Genomic DNA, 23,302 nt, shown 5'->3' on the forward strand with positions numbered 1-23,302 from the left:
AATATGTAAATTATACCATGCCTGACTCATGAAGTGTGCTTGTTTCAGTTTGTTGGGTTTTTTTGTACACAACAAACCACTCTACTTGAATCTGAAGTCGAGTTGTATCAGGATGGATTTCAGTTCATCCCGTCACCGAATATTATCCCCTAAAATTTTATTAAAGATTTGGAATTTTGTAATTGAACTGGAATATACAAAACATTATTTTATGGAATACAATTACGGTTTATTACGGAGCGACGTTTCGATTAGGTTTCTCTAGTCATTATCCATCAATTACTGCTTATTACTGAGCAATGTTTTCTTGATAAAGACAAGAGTATCCTTGTTGAAACGAGTGGGGGGTGGGGGGTGCTTGGCTGTATCATAAGGTCTGTCTGTGGTTTCGATTACCCACTTGTACATGACAACGAGTATGGTCGCTTGTCCTTCCTCATGGGTTTTCTCCGGGTCCTCCGGTTTCCTCTCACTGCTAAAGACCCCTACGCGCTTGGGAATTATTGAAATAAAATTGAACTGTATGTTAGTCACGATATGATCTAGTTTGTGTCGAGTGGACATTAAACCCCATTTCGCTCTTTCTCTCTCTCTCTTGTTGAAACAACGCTCAGTAATAAACAGTAAACGAGGATGCTTGTGTGCAATAAGGTGGATAAGTGCCATTCACACAATCTGCCAAAAAATAGTTTTTTTGAATATTTTTAAACCACAACACTAAAGTTGACATATATACTGTGATAAAAATGAACAATGGATTTATTTGAAAAAATCCAACGATCTTATTTAAAAACAACGGCAATTGTCCACCTTATTGCACTAGCATCTTCAATTGTCATGTCTTATAAGTGGAATACTATGGTGAGGGTAATTGTGCTGTCGAAACCATGTCACCTGACTCAATAAAAGACCCTTATCTAAAACATACAACATGGTTTCCGTTTGTCAGTGGTGCAGGACGGAGAGCCTGACAAGGACAGCTGACTAGTCGTTAGGATGGGACAAATAAACGAGGTCCCATGTACACATTGGCGTGCACGTAAAAGAGCCCTTGGCAGTTGGAATTCGATATAAGAGTAGGCCATAGTGCCGCGGCCTGGGCTAAATTTTCCTCATAGCACACTGTATAGGAGCAGAACATTAGGACGTTAACGCCCATTTCATTTCATTTCTAAAACATACACTTTAGTCCACTCAACCACCCAACCCATGAGTGGAAATGAAATGAAATGGGCTTTAACCTCTTACTTTTCTGCACGAACTGGGCTAATGAAGATGGCCATACACCATATAGTGTGCTATGAGAGAAATTTTTCCCAGTCAATTCTTATTTTCGAGAGAGAAATGGGGTTTAACGTCCACTCGACACAAACTAGGTCATTTCGGGACTAATATATGGTTTAATTTTATTTCAATAATTCGCTTGCGCGTAGGGGTCTTTAGCAATGGGAGGAAACCGGAGGACCCAGAGAAAACCCACGAGGCTGGACAGACGACTCTACTCCTTGTCACGTACAACCGGGGATTCGAAACCATGCCAGTTGACTCAATGACAGACCTTGTGATACAGCACGCACGTGCTAACCATTCGGCCATCCAACCACCCGCCCGTTAATACAGGGATCGACCCTGGACCTTCTGTCACTGTAACCCGGGTAACATTTACTTGTGTATCTACCTTTAATTTCTTTCACATTCATTTAATATCAAATCTTTGTTTAAAAATTGGTAAAAATCATTTAAATCACACCAAATCATCCAATTTGTACTTGTGTCCAGTTTAAAGCTTACTGATTAATTTTGATAAGGAGTTTCCAATTTACAAGTATTTAATTTCCTGACCACTGTTCAAAAATTAATCTTGTTAATTGGGCACTCATTATCACAATTGAATGGTAAGTTTTAAACTGGACACAAGTACAAATTAGGTGATTTTAAATGATTTTTATGAATTTTTAACCAAAGATTTGATATTAAATGAATCATAATGTGAAATAAATTAGTGATTAATACACAAGATTAAATGATACCCAGGTTACAGTGTGTTTAATGAGCCAGCACTCTGAGTCACCAATGGCCCCTTTTGAGTCCAGTGGTGGACAGATGTGGAGCCCCATTCTGTTGCACTGTATATATCACTGACTTGTTTTAAATTTATTTTTAAATATATTGTTTTCTCATTTCAGACAAAGACATCAGTACTGATGCCCGATTTACAAAATACGGCAGTGAGCCTTATTGCTACAAGCTGTGTCACCTAATAGATGTTAAAGAAGAATTTGGCAATGACTCTGACTCCAAATGTCACAAATTAAAGCCCATACCAAACGTGACAAACATACCACATAGCACTTCCAGCTCTCAAATAAAGCATTCGTTCGCACTCGGGGACCTTGTACACATGTTAGCTTTCGTGTGGACGATACGCACCATTTTACAAATTTCTGATATAGGATTAACATAGTGAAATGTACAGTAGTGCTTAGGTATGCTTCTTTTAATGCTGTATAATGTGATATAAGTGACAAACCGAAAGTAGAGATGGGGAATCGGGGATAGCAGATGAACAGATCTAATTGTATGTATGTTTAATGGGTGGAAGCCAAAAAAAATCAACACGTAAAATGAAGTCAGAAATGAGAACGGCGCCAACTGTCTTGTTTCTTGGATTAATACGCCAAGGAGTGTGTTCCAGTGAACGATAGTGATGACCTATTTAAATATTTCGTGATATCTCAGGCGCTTTAACCCTTGGTACTTCCTGTGCTCATAGTTAATGGAAGAAGCCAATCATTATTGGATATGGTGACCCCAGGGTCATGACCCCAAAGGTCATTAGTCAAAGTTAATTTTTACTTGTATACTTATATGGACCACAGCTCAAAATTAGCTCAAATGAAAACATCCAAGCAATCACATGATATTACTACGAAATATTGAAGTTGGATATTTGTTAATTATAGTGATATCAAGTCTTAATGAAAGTGACAGGAAATGCGAAGGTCGATCGTAAAAGGAAGAATGAAAAATGGCTGATCCAGAGAAATTTATGAAAAAAAAAAAAGAAATAGATTTGTTTAGTTCTTGTGAATCAGTATTTCTCTTTAGTTTTAGATGATAATTGATCATTAGTTGTTTTTTGCCCCGAACTTATCCCTTTTTATTACTCACCCACATTTTCATGTTATTTAATTTTTTTAAATTCATTGTTAATTTGTTAAACCTCTGAAAAAACTATTAAAATGGATTATAAAAACTATGGACTAAATTAAACAATACGTAAACCTAAATAGCAGTGCCATAGTGAGGTGGAGGGTAGAGTTGTGTGCCCCTAGGTGACAACTTTCTACATGGAGGCACGCCGGTGTTGAACAGATTTAACAATTTTCTAAATTTTCATAAAAATAGCAATTCTGTTATTAATTTATAAAACCAGCCACGTCCAATTCTGTGCATATTACAGCCAGACCGTATCTTACAAATCTCTGTATTTCTCAATGTTTGAAATCTTTAATTGTTAAATTGGTTGGGCACCGGAATGGTTAGATCTATTTGATAAGGCCAACTGAAGTGTTTGGTCAAAGGTCATGAAATGTAAACAGGGCTAGCGCTAATCCCAACCCTAACTCTAACCCTGGACCTATTCCCAATGCCTACCCTAACCCTAACCTTCAATCTTTCCAAGAATCATGTGCCCTAAACCTATTTACATCTTAGTGACCTTGATGAAAATGGAGCTGACCTTAACAAATAGAATTAGGCGCACAGGAATAACGTGATGTGATGTTATAGAGATATAAATAATTGACATTATTGAAGAATATTTAAAGTATCACAGCTTAAACTGTTAGGATTTCAAAATCTATATGAATATTCAACCATTAATATGATTTAAAGCTAATAATTGACAACAAACTTTTATGGTCTGAACTGACTCATTGCCACTTTAAGCTATATTGTCAGAGTTATCTGACAGTTTAAAAACTTCAACCATTTTTGTTGAAAAGTTAACTTCTGCTTTTAAAAAAAAAATGAAAATAATAGAAATCTTTGTGTATCATTTTCATAATAGATTTAGTTTACCTCCATATTCATTTCCATGTTTATAAACAGGGTTGTATAAAAACAACAATTAACAAAATGATATTCGTAGTTCTTACACTAAAAAATTCAGTTGATTAAAGAAAGTGTATTTTCCATGCCTTATTTTGAGTGTCATTTAAATTGACTAACAGATATATGTTTCAGGGAGGGGTGTTGGGAGGCCGAATGGTTCACGTGTGGACGTTGGATCACAAGGTCTGTCATTGAGTCAAGTGGTGTCGTTTCGATTCCTCGCTTGTACGTGACAAGGAGTAGGGTCGCCTGTCCAACCTCATGGGTTTTCTCCAAGTTCTCAGGTTTCCTCCCACTGCTAAAAGACCCATCCGTACGCGCAAGCGAATTATTGAGTTAAAATTGAACCATATGTTAGTCCCAAAATGACCTGGTTTGTGTCCAATAGATGTTATACCCAATTTCTCTGTATATATTTTCAGCCTGTCAGTTTCAGTCGGGACTAACAAATATAGCTGAAACTATAGCTCTGATCTGAACGTCCAATATGATGTTCTCTTCTTTCAGGCCGATTGGTCTCCACATTAAAATTCATCTTTCGTGATTTCTGCCTTAGATTTAATAATATATTATTATAGATTTAGATAAAGAGCTGAAATTTATTGCTATAATTTTGTTCTCTGCAGTAAAATTCATCTTTCGTGATTTCTGCGTTAAATTTAAAGATATATTATGTAAGATTTAGAAAAAGAGCTGACATTTCTTGCTATAGTAGTTCAAAAATAGATAATGGAAAATGTATACATTGAAAATTCCATTCAAATTACCTTTTTCTAAACAAAGATATTAGTGTTGGAAGGTTTGGCAAGATCTAGCATAGATTGTTTATTATCGTAGTAACACTACTTAACAATCAAGTCTAAATCTCAATTATCCATTTAATCGTTAAACTTTTAAATCAAGCGGGTTTTAAATCAAGAGAGTTGATTATAGGCATGTCCTTTGAATAAATGTCTAAATAATAGTTTATATAACATTTAAAGACCTGCAATACGAAGATATAGCTCTTACATAATGCATCTTTAAGAAATTAAGGGGAGAGTTACCTAACCTTACCTTTCCCACCTTCTCTGACTCAACAGGACTAAAAATAGATTTTCTGTTCAAATATCGAATTGGGAGAGAAGAGGATTGAAATGCACAGACTGGCTGTTGTTTAAAACACTGCACTATCGTTCTTATATCTGCCATCTATGCAGTCATGATTGTCATCCCATGATCAGTAGTTTTCCTGCATGGGTTTTACGCAGGACAAATTACTTAATATTGAGATGTTGAACCTCATTTCATTTTGAATATGATCGTATCTCGTAGTCTTTATCAGTTAGGATCCTAGTCAAGGCATCACAAAACATCACTCAAGTAATGCACAGTAATAAAATTCCCTAGAATTATGTTCTGGGTAATAGTTTCAAAGGTTTTCTGTAGGCCCTGCTGTATTTGTTCGTATGAGAATTGAACAAAGATTCTTCATCATATGTTAGTCCCAGAAAAACCTTATTGAGTGGACAGTAATAGGCTGATACAGGCTATGGAGGGTTAAGCAAATCACTGAATTTCTTAGTTACTAGAATGTCATCAATGCTGTCATGAGTTCAAATTCATGATTGTACAAGACATATCTCTCACAGATTTATCATATGTTAGTCTCAAAAATGTTATAAATTTCATTTTAAATTACGCTGAATAAAATCAACAGTATTAAAAAAATAAATGTTTCAATTTCTTCCAAAATCTACATGTCCAAATCTACTGCCAAATTTTTTTGAGAATTTTGAATGTTTAAAAATAAATTGTACGAATCCTTGCAGCAAAAACTGAAATACAAAGTTTTGAATAACAACAAAATTGTAAATCTGCTGTTATGTTTTAGTTAGACCTTTTATTATTTTTTAAATAGTTGTAAAATTTTATTTCCATTTTCAATTCAATGAAATTTACCATAAATTTATTATGGCAGTGAATACACCTAAAACCTTGTGACCCAGAAAGGGTTTCTGAAACGTTCCAAGAGAATGGATTTAGGAGAAACCCGAACCTGTTGACACACGAGAAAATTCTTCGCTTGATTATGCGGACAATTGGATGTATTAAATTTTGTTGATTGTTACCATGGTTTTTTTTCTTACTGTGAGAAAAATAAAAAAAGGGTATATATATATACGTACAAGAAACTTCGACTTCAAATCATATGGAGTGATATTCTTATTCCATTGTAGAAAGGAAATACTACGGACGATGTGATTGGTCATAAGGATAATGTAATATATATATATTATATTATATATATATAGCCAAGTATTTATTGTTACTACCGTGTTTGTTAATATATATAAATACAAATATTATATATATATATATAGGCCTATATGTGTTAATGTGATGTTTGACCTGTTGACCTCTGGGGTTAATCAGATTTGTATATTATAAATTCTCCAGTAGATTTTATTACCTCAAGGGACAAGTCATTGATTTTTCAGTGTTTTTAATTCTGTTAAGTTGTGTACAAAAAAAATGGGAGAATTCTGTGCGATGCTATGACCACCGGAGACACTTTATTTGACGATATATTTACACGCATGTGGATAATCTATACATATGTACATATATGGATATGAGAAATAACTGATCTAGCTGATATTAACCGTGAAACTATTTGTGAAAGTTCTAACATGTATTTTATAAAGCATTTGATGTTAATACATGTACATAGGATCCGTATATATATATATACAAAACACACTGTGAGAATGATACAACATTAAAAACTTGGATTAAAATGAATTCCGCCAAGCCAGAAGTTGGCAGACCAAGGGAGATTACTCTTGTATTATCTGCCATGATCTGCATGTACTGTGTAAACGTTAGTCAGGATTTCAATATTTATATATACATGTGATTCTGTGCGAGACTGAAAATATGTTCAATGAAATATCAGCAGTTTTGGATTTAATTTATTTCATTTTTATTTTATTTTTGTTTATAGCCAATGGCTCAGCCTCTTACAACCAACATTGTACCGTGGTGTAATATAAGCCTTACACACACCAAACAGTTAATCTGATTAGTCAAGTGTCTCAATACGTTTTAAATTAGAAGTAGGTTGCCCCACATCTTGAGAAAAAACCTACCTGATTCCCTCTCCTCATACCGGGGGGTTGGATGGCCGAATGGTTAGCATGTGCGTGCTTTATCATAAGGCCTGTCATTGAGTCAACTGGCGTGGTTTCGAATCCCCGGTTGTACGTGACAAGGATTAGGGACGCCTGTCCAGCCTCTTGGGTTTTCTCCGGGTCCTCCGGTTTCCTCCCACTGCTAAAGACCCCTACGCGCAAGCGAATTATTGAAATAAAATTAAAAACCATATGTTAGTCCCAAAATGACCTAGTTTGTGTCAAGTGGACGTTAAACCCCATTTCTCTCTCTCTCTCTCTCTCCTCATACCTGTAGGTCATCAACAACCTATATACTGTCAATTGATCATACCTGTTGGTCAACAACCTATACTATCAATCATACCTATAGGTCAACAACCTATACTGTCAATCAATCATACCTGTTGGACAACAACCTATACTGTCAATCCATCATACCTATAGGTCAACATCAATATATACTGTCAATTGGTCATACCTGTAGGTCAACAACCTATACTGTCAATCAATCATACCTACAGGTCATACATGTAGGCCATTAACAACCTATACTATCAATCTATCATACCTATAAGTTTCAAAATTTTGGTAGTAAAAGCTCATAAACTCAGTCAATTGATGTTCGCAATGTTACAAAATTGGGTGTTAGATGTTTGAAATTTAATCAGAACAATCAAACGGTTAATACATGGAACTGTGTATAAAAATGATCTCAATAATTTTTTGGCTTCCCACAATAATTTGGTAACTAAGCAGATCATAAAGCTCATGAACCTGGTCATTTATGTCCGTAATGTTACAAACTTCGGTGTTTGAAATTTAATCAGAACAATACATGGAACTGAGTATAAAAATGATATAATTTTTTGGCTTCTCACAATAATTTGGTATTTGACCACTGTAACTAAGCATATCATAATAGTAATAATAATTCTTTATTACCTTACAGGAATTCTTAAACATAGACAAGAGATAAGAAATTTGATACAAAATAATAAATAGACATAAATAATACGTTATACATGGGTATATGTTAACAAATGACAGCCTATTGCATTTCGTCTGATATTGCTTGGTTTAGTATACATATGCTTTGGGGGATAAACGATGACTGGCATCTTTTTGTTTTAAATTTTGGCACTCTATAATATTGGTATACGAGTACAAAGTATAATGATAGATATAGCAATCTGGACAACTTCTAGATAATGGCTTCCTATATCTTCAATAACAAAGTTAGCAGAATAATTTAAAATAATAATTAGTTTTCGGGTTGTTTCTGATGGATTAGATATTTCACATATTATTTGTTAAGAATATTCTGTAATGTTTTGAAAGTGAAACTTGGCCGTTAGTGAATAGGGTTACTACACAAGCCTTGCTGCCCAATTAATTTACAAATAGTACAATATATTAATAACCGACCCATTCTACGAAACTAATAAAAAATTAAAATGTTACACGAGACATTTTTTTAAACAAATTTGCTGTTTTGTGTGCTGTCCATTAATTCCAAAGGTTTCTTAGTTTTTAGTTTTAATCTCATTTATTTAATTATTATTTTATTTTATTGTAGATAAGATTTGAATGGTATGAGGTATTGATTGGGTATATCTCATGTGAACAAATGTCAATGTTTTTTATGAATCCAATAACTTGATGGCCCAAGTTAGATCATAAATATTAGTTTTTAATTGATAAAACAGCATTAGGGTGACCACCTACTAGAAAATATAATAATAAGACCATACAAAAAAAAATATTCTGTTTTTTCGATAATCCTTACCAAAAATCTGGCGCTAGAGGGAAGTTTTTATTTTTGTGTTTTTGTTTTGTTAAAGAATCACTACTCAGCTAGATGACTTCTATACGCATGTCATTAACATTTATCAGGGTTGAGTACAGTAGAATCAACGATCACTCCTTTAACGGGGCCAGCGGTTACTATTTTACTAATGAATTTAGCAAAATAGCGCTTATTCAAATGACATTGTTGATAAATGTCTATGATAAATGAGTCTATGGATTCATTCAAATTTTTTTATCGATTTACTTCCTGTAACCAGGATAAAATATTTACGTGCAGTAATTAATGCGTCTGCTTTGAAATAAAACAGGTCATGTGGCCCTTTTGAAGTGACGCAGGATTTTCCGAGAACCAGAATATTGTTTTAAAAATGGCCAAAGTGTACAGCACAAACAACCAAATGCTGTCAACCAATACCATTCATGGCATACAACTGGTTAAACACATTCCAAATATAATTTTAACATAAGAATATTTGTTGTCGTTGATCCATAACAAAGATTTGAAGAGTCGGGGAGTGACGGAAATAAATGAAAGGAGTTTTTATTACAAACTGTTGTAGAAGTCGAGCTGATGGATTTCAACTCTGTGTGACTTACTGATTCCTTGTTACCTCTCAACCGTAGCAAAAATTTCTATGTTAATATTATATTCGGAATGTGTTTAATCATTTCTATTGAATAAGTAAAAGTAGTGGACAACTTTGTTGTCCTTGAATGGGCAAGTTTAAGGTGGTCACTCTAATATTAACAGCACTATTTTTCAAGATCATTGTTCATTTATCAGACATCATCTTCTCTTTTGCAGATCTCTGGATAACCTGGTCCAAATGGCATCAGACTTGCTCCTTCTGAATTAAATATTTACTTGTCTGAGAAAAGGGGTGACTTACGAGCGAGTCTGATGTATTAGAGCAGTCTATCCAGTCCATAAATATTGTAGAAATTCAAACCTCAGGCCTATTTAACAAACATGTCAATCTACGAGTATTAAGCTTATATTTTAAGTGCCCTGTAAAATCTCAGAAATTCCCACTGCCTGGGCAAAATTCTCACTCTGTTATTGAACACAAAATTGACATAATCACTGTATGTTAATCTCTCAGACTCAGAGAATGGTCTTGACATGACGTTCAACCCCATCCTTTCTTTCAAGGAAACGAAGGTTGGGGGTTTGTTTCGGTGAAGGGTTAACACAAGCACATTGGGTCATAAGGTCTCTTATTGAGTCAAGTGGCGTGGTTTTGATCCCCCACTTGTACGTGACAAGGAGTAGGGTCACCTGTCCAACCTCATGGGTTTTCTCCGGGTCATCCTATTGCCTTCCACTGCTTAAAGACCTCTACGTGCAACTGCAAACGAATCATAAAAATAAAACATTGAACCATATGTTAGTCTTTCCAAATGGCCTAGTTTATGTTGAGTGGATGTTAAACCCCATTTCTCTATCTGCTTTCCTTGATGTATGGTTAGTCTCAAACTTCCTGCCCCATTATTTGAAGCAGATACAATTAGGGCAGCCCATGATCAAGACTAATACGCTATCAAACATTTTTGTCCCCTTAAAGCCACTGCTTGTCATCTGAGAGATTATGAAACCCATGCAAACTTTAGTATTGTGAAAGTTGAATCTCTAAAAGGTTTATCTGTTTAATTGCATTCAGTATGTACGAACATTGAATCCAACTAGTTGATATCTTGGTTTTGGTTTTTTAAAATCAATTTGATTACATATTTTACATGGATTAAGCAGTAAAAAATAAGATATGGCTCCAAATGGTGGTCAGTGGCTTTAATAGCGTTAAATAAATTTTTTTGGCCGAATTATACAACTTAAAATTACTATTTTAGGTGACGTGTTTGTTAATAAGGTAACAGAAGCACAATTTAAATTATGATATTTTTAGTATACTGCATTTTCATTGGCTAAGAATTCTAACCCTTGCCCTGACTTGAACTCATAGCCAGTGAAAAGGTTGTATTCTCAGAATGTCTCGATGTTGGTCTTTCCATGTTTCTCGTCAGTCGAGAACGGCAAATATGAAAATGATATTTATGATTTTGATAAACTTGTGTTGTCCATATCTGATGATCCCAAGCCAAACTAAGCTTTTGTGATATATTAGCTGCAATTGTCAATTATATTGGAGGTCATCAGTTATCACATCTCTCACCTCTACGGTAATCTGTTAACTATTACTCAATTTATAGAAGGCAGGGTATGCTTAATCTCTAGAACACCCGATACCACTTTTGTTGTACTTTGTATATACGGTATGTACATTTAAATGGACGGGGTTGTTATTATTAAAATAATAAACAATTATTTTGATTACATAGGGAGGTTTAGTAAGTAGGGAGGGGAGGGATGGGGTGGGGGGGGTTCCTATCCTTTTCGTTAATCAGGTTCCAGTCAACGGGTCATCAGACACTACATAAACTTTCTGTGGGAACGGGTTCCTGGGCAATGGGAACAGAAATCTGGTAACCACATCCGTCAATAGTGTATTGTCATTACATGGGGCAGTGGGTCATCAAACACCACACAACCTTTCCGTGACTGGGCCCCAATTTATTATTAGAATAGCCTATAATAGACATGGACACAGGAAGCTGGTGACCATACTGTCCGGTAACCACAAATAATTTAGGGACATATAAGTCTTATCAAGGATGTGCAGGAACAATCACAGATTTATTAAATCCTGTTTCTCACTTGTCAGGGATATCACTTTGTATAGGCTTTCGAAAGGAATGGAAAACACAAATCAGTGCAAGGCTCTTATAAGGTCTCATCGCCACTCCGTAAAATTTTTCTTCCATGGAAATAAAAACCATGTTAGTCATTAAACCATATTTCATTTCATTCCTTGGAAATAGTATGATATATTTATTGTAAACTTGTGACTGTTTAAAACTAGTACCTGTGACTGTTTAAAACTAGTACCTGTGACTGTTTAAAACATGGCCCTGTGACTTTTTAAAACACAGCCCTGTGACTGTTAAAAATATGGCCCAGTGACTGTTTAAAATATGGTCCAGTGACTGTTTAAAATAAGCTCCTGTGACTGTTTAAAACACAGGCCTGTGACTGTTTCAAACACGGCCCAGTGACTGTTTAAAATAAGCCCCCATGACTGTTTAAAACACCACCCTGTTACTGTTGAGGTGAGAGATGTTCGTTCGTTCGTTAGAATATGTCATTAATATAAATATAATAATAATAATTATTATTATATAAATCTGCTATGAATGATTAAACTGTTGAAATTATTACTTTATTTGTTATCTGTTCTTCTTAAGTCATGGTTTGTATAATGGGAGACCAGATCCAAGGCCCTTTTTATCCATCCTTATGAAAAAAAACACACACCCCCAAAACTATATCTAAAACAATGGCTCAATGAATATAGTGTTGAGCCACTAACTCAGAGTTCCTGGGTTTGATCCTTGTGATTGCTGGGAAAGGTTCTCGGGGTCTTCCAACATGGTTTCCCCCTTGTCAGTTGTGCAGGAAGGAGAAGGGCCTGGCAAGTTGTTCTGATGGGTTGAAAAACTAAGGTCCCATGTCTAAGGGATGTGGTGTGGGGCATCTGCAAGCAAATGTGGCAATTCTGAATTCGCTTCCCTACAAACCATATGTGATATATACTTGTTATGTGTTTAGAGCTGGCTAGTAGACCTGTCAAGGAAGGTGGGAACAGAATAATTGCTTGACGCCTTAAACAGAGAAATCTACCAAAATCTGGAATTCTACAATAGAGAAAGTATTTCCACCAGATATTGGGTGGGAGCCTTTAGGAATGGGAAGGGACTACAAGAGTTTTGCCCAAAGTTTCTGAATCAACAAAGGCCCTTGATACCGCTTTAATGCATTACCTTGCTATGGATTGAACTTGGCTATTTGTATTAAGAATACTATAACAGGTTATGACAGGTGTGACCAACCTGTTAGGTTCAGTGTGTCATATACATGTATTATCCTAGAAATCCAAATTTGCCATAAAACATCAAAAGATTAAATTAACAATTTTTTTTTAAAAAACAGAGATAGAAACATTTTTTACCTTAATTAGACTTTTAATTCTGTTTTGATTTCACCTAATTATTGATGTTTGCAGTCAAATTAGTTATTGTTTATATTAGATCATTTATTATCATAAGGTGCAATATGCCACTTGGAATGGTGCAATGTGCCACTTGGAATGATGAAATGTGCCTATTGTACATCTTTGGTCATCCCTGGTTTATGTTTTCTAGGTATAACATGATACTGTATATAGCTGGGACATGTCACCTCATTGTGCAAGCAGGAAACCAGGAAAATCTGTGACATACTTATTATACTAACACATCTGTACATGACGAAAACATTAACTACAAAGAAATAAAATGAACTGGGGTTTAAAGCCCCACTATCCTGAAAAATTCTACAGAATGCAGTCGAACCTTTGAAAAATAACAATTGGAAATATATCAAATTTAGAATTACATTCCTGATTAGTCATTTTTTCAAGATAAAAACTTTAATGAGGCAACTTGTTCAGTTTACAATACACAAATCTTTCTTTATCCCCCCCCCCCCTTAAATACAAAACATATATAATACAGATAGCAGATCGCGGGAGAAAACGGACCAGAATTGTAAAAAAACAAATTTAAAAATGATATCGAGGAGTACTGTAAATCAACAAAAAAAAAAAATGATATTAAAACATAAAAAGGCCAAGGAGTATTGTAAAACAAAATCAATGACAGTAAAACAAATATAAGATCAATGAGAACCTATTGAAATAAAAACCAAGGATGATAAAAAAAAAAATGAGATTGGTGATCATTGTAAATGAATAAAACATTGTAAAGCAAAAAAATAATGATCGAGGAGTATTGTAAAACAATAAAACAATGATAGTGAAACAAAACCCAAACAAGATCTATGAATATTGTAAAAAAAAACTATGATAGTAAAAACAAAATATAAGACAGAGGAGTATTGTAAAACAATAATAAAAAAAAACAGAATAACATCGTCTAGTATTGTATAAACAGAAATTAAAAAAAACCACACACACAAAACAATGAGAGTAAAAAACCAATCGAGATCGAGGAGTATTGTAAAAAAAAATTAAAATAACTAATGAAGTAAAAACAAATATAAGATGGAGGGGTATCGTAAAACGAATCTTCCTTTAATCCCCTATTAAAAAAAAACATATAGAATACAAGAAGTTGGGGGAAGAGACGAATGAGATCTATTGTAAAACAACAAAGCAATGAGAGTAAAAAAACAAAGAATAAGATCGAAGAGTATTGTAAAACATCAAAACAATGAAGGGTATAAAGAAAACAAGGCCTATATAATCTGTCTTATAGGTGTATAAAATACTGGTTGCATTTATCAGTCAGGATAGAAACTATTGATTTTTATTTGTCTCCCGTCTTTAGAAGGATTGATTGATGAACGTTGACTACTTGTTGGTAATGGTGTCCTCCCACTCCTAGAACTTCTCCATGCATTATTAGTGTAATTGACTTTTACAAGCCCAGAGTAGCGCGAGATGAGCGGAAATCTTCAGAAGAAACGATCGTATTTTGATGACTTCGAGGCAATCCCCATTGACTTATCAATTGGCTGTGTTCACTGGTCACAGGCCCATGGTTTGTTTAAATATGTCCAACAGCCATGAAACTTCCAGATAAATGGAGAAAAAACAAACAAAGTTTTAATCAAATATTTTATTTTGATGACTTGATGGTCATCCCTCCAATGAGTTATCTAGTAGCTGCATTTTATGTTGTTTGTTTTATATGTCCACATAAAACCATTTTTAAAAAATAATCAAATATTCCTAAGAACACTAGAGTCCTCGTATTTTGACGACTTGTAGCGATCCATATTGGAAAATTTCATATGTTCAATAAAAAGAAACATCCAAAAAAGACAACTACTTACATATCCCTTGTTCGCAGGGGCGGATTGGGCCACATTCAACCAATAATTCTTCTGCAATGTATATACTTGATCCGTTAATATTTTGAAAATCCAAATGTGGAGGAAAATTCATGGTATATCCATGTATCGTAATTACCATATTGCTTATTCTGATGACTACATTGTTTTTCATTACATCTATTTATTTTCTTTTAATTTTTAAAACATTTAATGGGGCAGCGGCGCGGAGGGGGGCGGTGGCTCAGTAAGTAAACGTTAGCTTGCTATAAATCTGGAGGTTCCGTGTTCGATCCCTGTGTTGACCGAGAAAGTTCATCGGGATTTTCCCTCGGAGTCCCCCCTTGTCAGTGATGCAGGGCGGAGGGCCTGCCAAGGGACACAGTACAGTCCTTCGGAAGGGACGAAAAACTGAGAGCCCTTGTACACATTGGGTACGCGTAAAAGAACCCATGGCAGCTGGAATTCGATATAAGAGTAGGGCATAACGCCACTGATTGGGTAACATTTCCCTCATAGCACACTGTTTGGCGTATGTCCGTATTTATTAGCTCAGTCAGAGCAGAACAGTAGGACGTTAAACCTCATTTCATTTCATGTGACAAAAGGGCCCAAGAGTGGTAATTTATCAGGATGAACAAGGTTTTTAACGAATCCCTCTAAATTGGTTCAAACAAAACGTGAATACTAGATTTTAGAATATGCAAATATTCTTTGAAATCCTAGAACTCCCTTGTCCCCTATGGATACCCGGGCCTGTATGCAACCTTTTTCATAGGTTCTGTGTGGCAAATGCTTTAACCCTCCTACCCTTGTCAGTGGTACAGGGCGAAATAGCATCTAATCTTTCGGATGGGACGAATAACCAAGTAAGGGGTAAAGTTATGTGTGCATATAAATGAACTTTTGGCAATTGGAATTCCAGAAGGATTAGACGGGAATTCACGGAAACGTCACAGTCAGAACACAATTTTCCTCATAGCACGATGCACGGGTATGCTCGCCTTCATTAGCCCTGTTGGCACAGGACGGTAAACCCCGTTTCATTTCATTTCTTCAACCCCTGCATCGATAAGTTGCGGTTTTTTTAAAATTAAGTCTTCATTAATACATGTTACGAACTGTGTTATATTTACTGCAGTTATTGAGGGAGCGCAATTTACCCCAATATTTTAATGATGCTAGATAATCGGATCATACTGTTACTATGCGATATTATAGAATGAATGATGCTGGATAATCGGATCATTCTGTTATTATGCGATATTATAGAATGAATGAAATGGGGTTTAACGTTCTAGTTTTCTGCTCCGGGCAACTTAAATTGAGTTCCAGCTGTCAAAGGTTTCTTTTAGGTAAACGCCGACATTTACACGGGACTTCGGTTTTTCGTCCAATCCCAATCAGATTAAAACACAGATCCTATTTCGTTTCGTTTTTTTATTGTTCAAAATTTCGTTTTACTTGTCTTTACTACGCTAGGATCTGAAAGAGTTTTGGATGGGATTAGCCAATGAAACGATCTGTTACGGCGAGCTTTTGGTGTGTGGCGCACGGAATTGTGGGTAATCCACTAGAAACATCAATGCTGATTGGGTAATCAAATATCTGACGTCATAGGATCAAAAGTCGCTCGAATGACCTCTGACATCGAAATTATAAAAAAACGAAACGAAATATAGATCTGTATTTTCATCAGATTGTTCCAACCCGAACATCCAGACGCTTTTACTTGGCAGTTCCTCCATGACACTACTGACATGGGGAAACCACACTGGAAAATCCCGCGCCTTACTCGCTGAGTAGGGCCTATTATAGAATAAAATAGTAAAATGTTCCGTTTATTTCTCTCAGACTTGGTTGTATAGGTTGATCAAGATGTACTAGGATTATACTTATTGAACATAGTACGTAATCTACTTTGACTTCAATGGTCTCCATTTCCTGGGATTTATCTCAATTGCAAAACGTTCAGGAAATAAGGACAGAAGATATAATGATGGCGACCCATCTGTCCTCTCTGGTCAAATATGGAGAGTTGCGTCCATTTCCGGTCAGTTTCCAGTTCATAATTGAAATAGAACGGAAAGAAGCTATATCCCGGGCATCCTTCAGTGTCAAGGAAAATCTTTCAAGTCATCATCTGATTCGTTTCAAGGAGCTAAACTCCACCTCTTCTGGTGATCTCACTATTTCCTGTCTCGAAAAAATACATATATGTACTATTATATATAATATACTAAGTTGAGAGGAATATCGATATATAACGTCAAGCCAAATCCGTGGAACAGCTATAGTGATAGACACGCGGTAGCATGCGTGCGGGGTTGGTAAGAATAGTCATTGGAGCCAGTCACGATTAGAAGGTCAGATTCCTGTGGTTATATATCTAGTATCATATATTGTGTTCATTGCACCAGATCAACGAACATAAAATGACATAGGGTTTAACCTGGTGGTACCGTGTTCGATCCCGATGTCGGCCGAGAAGGTTCATCGGGGTTTTCCGGCGTGGTTCCCCCTTGTCATTGGTGTAGGACGGGGTATAGTCGTTCAGATGTGACGAATGGCCGAGGTCCCTGCATCTACATATTGGCGTGCAAAAAGAATCCTTGACAGATGGAATTCGAAAAAAAGAGTAGACCGTAGCGTCGCTGTCTGGTAAGATTTCCCTCATAGTACACTCTTCATTAGCCCAGCCGGAGCAGAACAATATGACGTTAAACCCCATTTTATTTCATTTCAGAAAAATAGGACATTAAACCACATCTCATTTCATTTCCTCTTCTTTATGGTTCTTAATCAGTCAGAGGATTGGTGTTTCATATGTTCGACTGCAGACCTGTCCGCTATTCGGCCTATGTCGAAATCAATATCGCGCAACATTTTTTAGCGGGAACCAGGCCCGTGGCTGCGAAGGGGCAGTGAAATTTTTAGGGGGGGGGGGGCACACCCGGCACAGTCTACAGTAGGTATATTAGAGCTGGCTCCGGGCCTGGCGGGAACATTTCTTCAAATATATTCGCTTGTATCATTTCATCCTTCTCTTCCAAGAACCCAGTGCCGCTGTCAGAGCAAACTTTCACCCATAGCTCACTGCATGGCGTATACCCGTCTTAACCCAGTAGGACGTTAAACCACCATTTCATTTCATTTCCATTTAAGAGCATTCTGTCTGAATAACCGACAAGATTCGGACAAAAATGGTTAAGAAAACGTTATAACTTTTCTCAAATAAACACCGATGCCATATTTAATCCAGTACACGACACACACAAAAAATACCCTATGGCGTCTATAGGTGTCCTTCTACTGTTCTGAGAGAAAAACAACTTGTGTATAATATATCAATGCAGCAGATAAAAGTACCGCCCACCATCCTGAAATAAGGCCTCCTGAAAGACGTACCGGTATTATTGTGGGTATCAGTATTACTGTGGGTATACGATATTACATCTTTTGTTTAAAGGGAAACAACTCTTGTTTTGGTACCGGAGTTCAATGTACGTATACGACCACAGATCACTAAAAATTTGCCCATTGACTTTGCTGTTAATTCTCGTCTCTTAGACCGACTCTAACTTTTTCCCAAATTTTCGTTGGGTAGATAGATTTCTACCACAGATGGGGAAACATGTGGCAAACTCTTGCCCAAAAGCATGTATGAGGTTCACCATGAAATACTTGAGATACACAAGACGGGAAGTAGAGATACTTAAACATGCAATTTTCGGCCCCACATTTCAACCCAACCAACCTCTCAACTCTTGTATCCTTTCCGCCTCAAAATCATGAATATTCACCAAAACCTGGCAGAAAATGTATTTTCAAACCCTTTTCTTCCATTCTACACCAAAAAGTCAAAACAAATCGCCACTCAAAAGGGGGAAAAAGGGAAAGGGAGAGAAAGATGATTAAAAATAACTTTAATTGGCCCTACATTTCTCACGGAGTAAAAATATTTGGTGATCTGTGTTCATACAGTCCCCTTTTTAAGGGAGAGAGAGAGAGGGGGGGGGGTAACGTCCACTCGACACAAACTAGGTCATTTCGAAACTAACATATGGTTCAATTTTATTTCAATAATTCGTTTGCGCGTATGGGTCTTTAGCAACCGGAGAAAACCCACGAGGCTGTACAGGCGACCCTGCTCTTTGTCATGTACAACCGGGGAATCGAAACCACGCCAGTTGTTGACTCAATGACAGACTTTATGATACAGTGCACACGTGCTAACCATTCGGTCATTCAACACCCCTCCTTTTAAAGGGTTCGACCAGTTGAAAAGTAACGGTTTGATTTTTTGTATGACTTTTTATAAATAAGTCATCTCTTGATCGCTAAATGTCCCTATTTCATATCTTTTTTTAGACCATAATCAACTCTTGATGCCATCGGATGACTTCGATTTTAAGTAGATTAGAACGATTCGTCCTTTTACATATTGATGTGCACGTAAAAGATCTTTTGACAGTTAGAAATCAAAGAATATTAGATAGAAATCCCACTACCCGGTTAAAATTTCCCAACCTCATCTTGCACACGAAATCATATAAATAAAACCCCAAATAAAAACAAGTCTCAAAAGGAAATGAAATGGAATGGGGTTTAACGTCCTACTATTCTGCTCCTAAACTGGACTAATGAAGACGGGCATACGACTTACAGTGTGCTCTGGGGGAAATTTTGCCCGGGCAGCGGCACTACGGCCTACTCTTAAATCGAATTCCACTGTCAAGGGATCTTTTACGTGCACGCCAATGTGTACACACGACATAGTCTCAAAAGGGCGTAAATAAAATGAAATGGGGTTTAGCCTGCTACTGTGTTCTGTTCCAATTGGGCTAATGAAGACGGAAATACGCCATGCAGTGTACTATGAAGGGGAATTTGCTCTGACAGGGGCACTACGGTCTACTTTTATATCGAATTCCAATATGTACACGGGACCTAGGTTTTTCGTCCCATCCGAACGACTATACGCTGTCCCTTGCCAGGACATCCGCCCTGCGCCACAGACAAGGAGGAACCAGACGAGGAAATTCCCGATGATGTCAGTTCAGAACGAGTTGCATCATATTTTTGTAATCTTTACCCCCTCGTATTTCATTTAGTGATCAATGACTCATGGGTCACAACGCGGTCACCTTTCTCCGTCCTTTCTCAATGTCAGGGCTTGACAACGACGGAGTCTGTGAGTATGGCAGACTCCTCGGTGTCCCAAAATTAGTTAATCATCTCGCGTATTTTGGGGGATCATTCTTGAATTTACACTCTAGAAACCACCATTTACAGCCAGTTGTTCAACGATTTTCTTATAGTGCCCAGGGGAGAAGCCCCCCAACGTTAGAGGGGGCACCTGACCCCCAGTCTGTCCATCTCATTTCATTTGTAAATGTAATCTTATCTTTTTCAAAAAGAATTTTATGTAATGACGATAAATATCTATGTTTCATCAGAATATGTTTACAACATTGACCCGAGATAAGATAACATATTATTGTATCATTTAACCTTACTTGAAGAACATATAAATATTTAACATATTTGAGAGAGAGAGAGAGAGAGAGATGTGGTACAATTTATACAGTATATCAATAATGCATTTGAACACAGCAAACATGGCATACGAAACAAAAAAACAAAACTGGATCGAGTCCATGACATGCATACATGACAGGCCTTACAATCTTTATTGAGTGTTAGACCACTGAGCTACCCAAGTCCACAACAAAACCTTTCTATGCAAGATTGCCTTGTGGAAGCCGAAGATGGGGTGTGAGGGAGAGAGCGTGAGAGAAATGGGGTTTAACGTCCACTCGACTCAAACTAGGTCATTTCGGGACTAACACATAGTTCAATTTTATTTCAATAATTCGCTTATTCGGGTCTTTAGCAGTGGGAGGAAACCGGAGAACACGAAGAAAACCCACGAGGTTTGACAGGCGACCCTGAATGGTCTAAAGCTTTAGGGCATAAGGTTTATCATTAATTCAAATGGCGTGGTGTCGATCCAACACTTACAATGTCTGTCGGGCCTAAAATAACCTGCCTTGGAGCACGAACGTGCTTCGAAATGAAAGTGCTTCGAAATGAAAAATCCATGCTTCGAAAATATGAAGCTCTGAAGAAAATAATTGGTGCAGTGCTCTGAGAACGCGTAATGTGGCGATGCCTCTCCTCCTGTCGAATCCCCGGTTGTACGTGACAAGGAGTAGGGACGCCTGTCCAACCTCGTGGGTTTTCTCCGGGTCCTCCGGTTTCCTCCCACTGCTAAAGACCCCTACGCGCAAGCGAATTATTGAAATAAAATTAAACCATATGTTAGTCCCGAAATGACCTAGTTTGTGTCGAGTGGAAGTTAAACCCTATTTCTCTCTCTCTCCCTCTCCTCCTGACCACTGATGAGTGTTTCCTCTTGTGGTGGTCATTACACAGATCACATCATCTGACGCTCTATCGATTCTCTCAGATGAGTCGATTAAGGGCCGTCCGCATCAGCTCATTAGTAGGCTTGGCATCCCATCTGCTGCGTCCTGCAACGCCATTTCACTTTCACTTTGAAAATTTCTTTTTTTAAATTTATTTTTGGAGATAATTTTCACGAATTTACGGTATTATCTGCACCAGAATAGTCCATAGATGCCTTTTTTCAGACTCCCCCCCCCCTCCGGCTTCGCCCACAGGTTCCGTGCTACGAGCATTTAACCTTATTTTAGGCTCTGAATGTCTGAGAACTCCGGGGCAAATTAATGTAATTGTGTCCTTAACCTCATACAGATTAAAATTACGTTTTGTGTTTCAACTGGGAAATTTGCGTAATTTTACTGCAGAAATTGCATTATAATTGGTTGAAAGTCTGTTTTGTCTTTGTGTTGGTAAAAAGTTTTGATTGTAAATGATGTTCGGTCTAAAGATTAATTTATCAAACTCTAGATACAGGGAGTAGGGTCAAGGCGGGCTTACATCATGCAGTGTGTTTTGAGAGAAATTTACATACTTACATACTCAGCGAACATCGGGATTGAACACAACACCTCCTAGATAGCGAGTCGAGGTCTTGTACACTAAGTCACCACGGCTCCCCTATTTAATATGAACCTATTTTATTGTCATACCCCGGAGATTACGTGGCTAAGTGGGTAAGACGCTGACTCGCTAGCCTGGAGGTCGGGTGTTGGATCCCTGCATTGGCCGAGAAAGTTCATCCAGATTTTCCGGCGTGGTTTCCCCTTGTCAGTGATGTAGGACGGAGGGCCTGTCAAGGACATCTGTCTAGTTGTTCGAATGGTACGTAAAACTGAGGTCCCGTGTATTGGCGTGCACGTAAAAGATCCCCTGACAGTTGAAATTCGATATAAGAGTAGGCCGTAGCGCCGCTGCCCGGGCAAAATTTCCCTCATAGCACACTGCATGGCGTATGCCCGTCTTCACTAGCCCAGTTAAGGAGCAGAACAGTAGAACGTTAAACCCCATTTCATTTCATTTCATTTGTCATACCCCTAAACATATCCACGCGAGAAAATGACAAGCCTCAGTTAGTAAAGGGTATGTGATTCGGTTGCTATTGTTAACTGGTTCACTACACTAGCCCAGTCAAATGCTGACAAAGTTTTGCATAATAAAGCGAGACTTGTTCACCGAGCACAATTTTAAAGGGCAATTTTAGGCGAGGGTCAAAACGGCAGTGGGTAAGATTAGATAAAGAGCTAACAGTTTTCGCTATAAATAGTTTTAAAATAAATAGATAGTGAAAGGGGAATATGTTGAAAATTTCAGTCAAATTACTTTAGCCTAAGCCAAGCTATCGGCGATGCAATTATATAGTCTAGCCTCGATTGTCATGGCTGTCGTTGTTAGGATAATAAACAAAGTCTCAATTATCCATGTTTACGGTAACCGCATCAAATGAAATGAAAATGAAATGAAATAGGGTTTAACGTCCTACTGTTTTGCTCCGAACTGGGCTAATGAGGACGGGTAACCGCATCAACAGTAATAATAATGTATTTAAATCTACTTAATATTGGAGCTACACGATGGCTTTGAGCATTGATTGTGGTCCTGGTAAGTTAATAAATATCTAAATCATAATAGACATGCAATAGGCAAATTTAGATCGTGCATGCCTGATTTTATTTGATGTATTGGTTGGGTTCAGGGACATGAGATGGGGTTCTGTAGAGTGAGCGATTGGTAGACTGGATAACCTGCTCTAATAGGTCAGACTCGCTCCTACGTCACTCCTTTTCTGACTTGCATAATATTATAATCA

At 37.0% G+C, this 23,302-nt stretch overlaps 1 protein-coding gene across 1 annotated transcript in view; it reads left to right on the forward strand.

Moving 5' to 3' along the window:
- Nucleotides 1-2,981, forward strand: part of LOC126808452 (uncharacterized) — a 140,515-nt gene extending 137,534 nt beyond the window's left edge. The window contains exon 3 of the mRNA XM_050533162.2: nucleotides 2,187-2,981. Within this exon, the coding sequence (XP_050389119.1) occupies nucleotides 2,187-2,464 (278 nt within the window). The 3' untranslated portion in view covers nucleotides 2,465-2,981. The remainder of the gene's footprint in view (nucleotides 1-2,186) is intronic.
- Nucleotides 2,982-23,302: the final 20,321 nt, after the last annotated feature.

This window comes from Patella vulgata, chromosome 1, assembly GCF_932274485.2.
Source record: "Patella vulgata chromosome 1, xgPatVulg1.2, whole genome shotgun sequence".
Taxonomy (NCBI): domain Eukaryota; kingdom Metazoa; phylum Mollusca; class Gastropoda; family Patellidae; genus Patella; species Patella vulgata.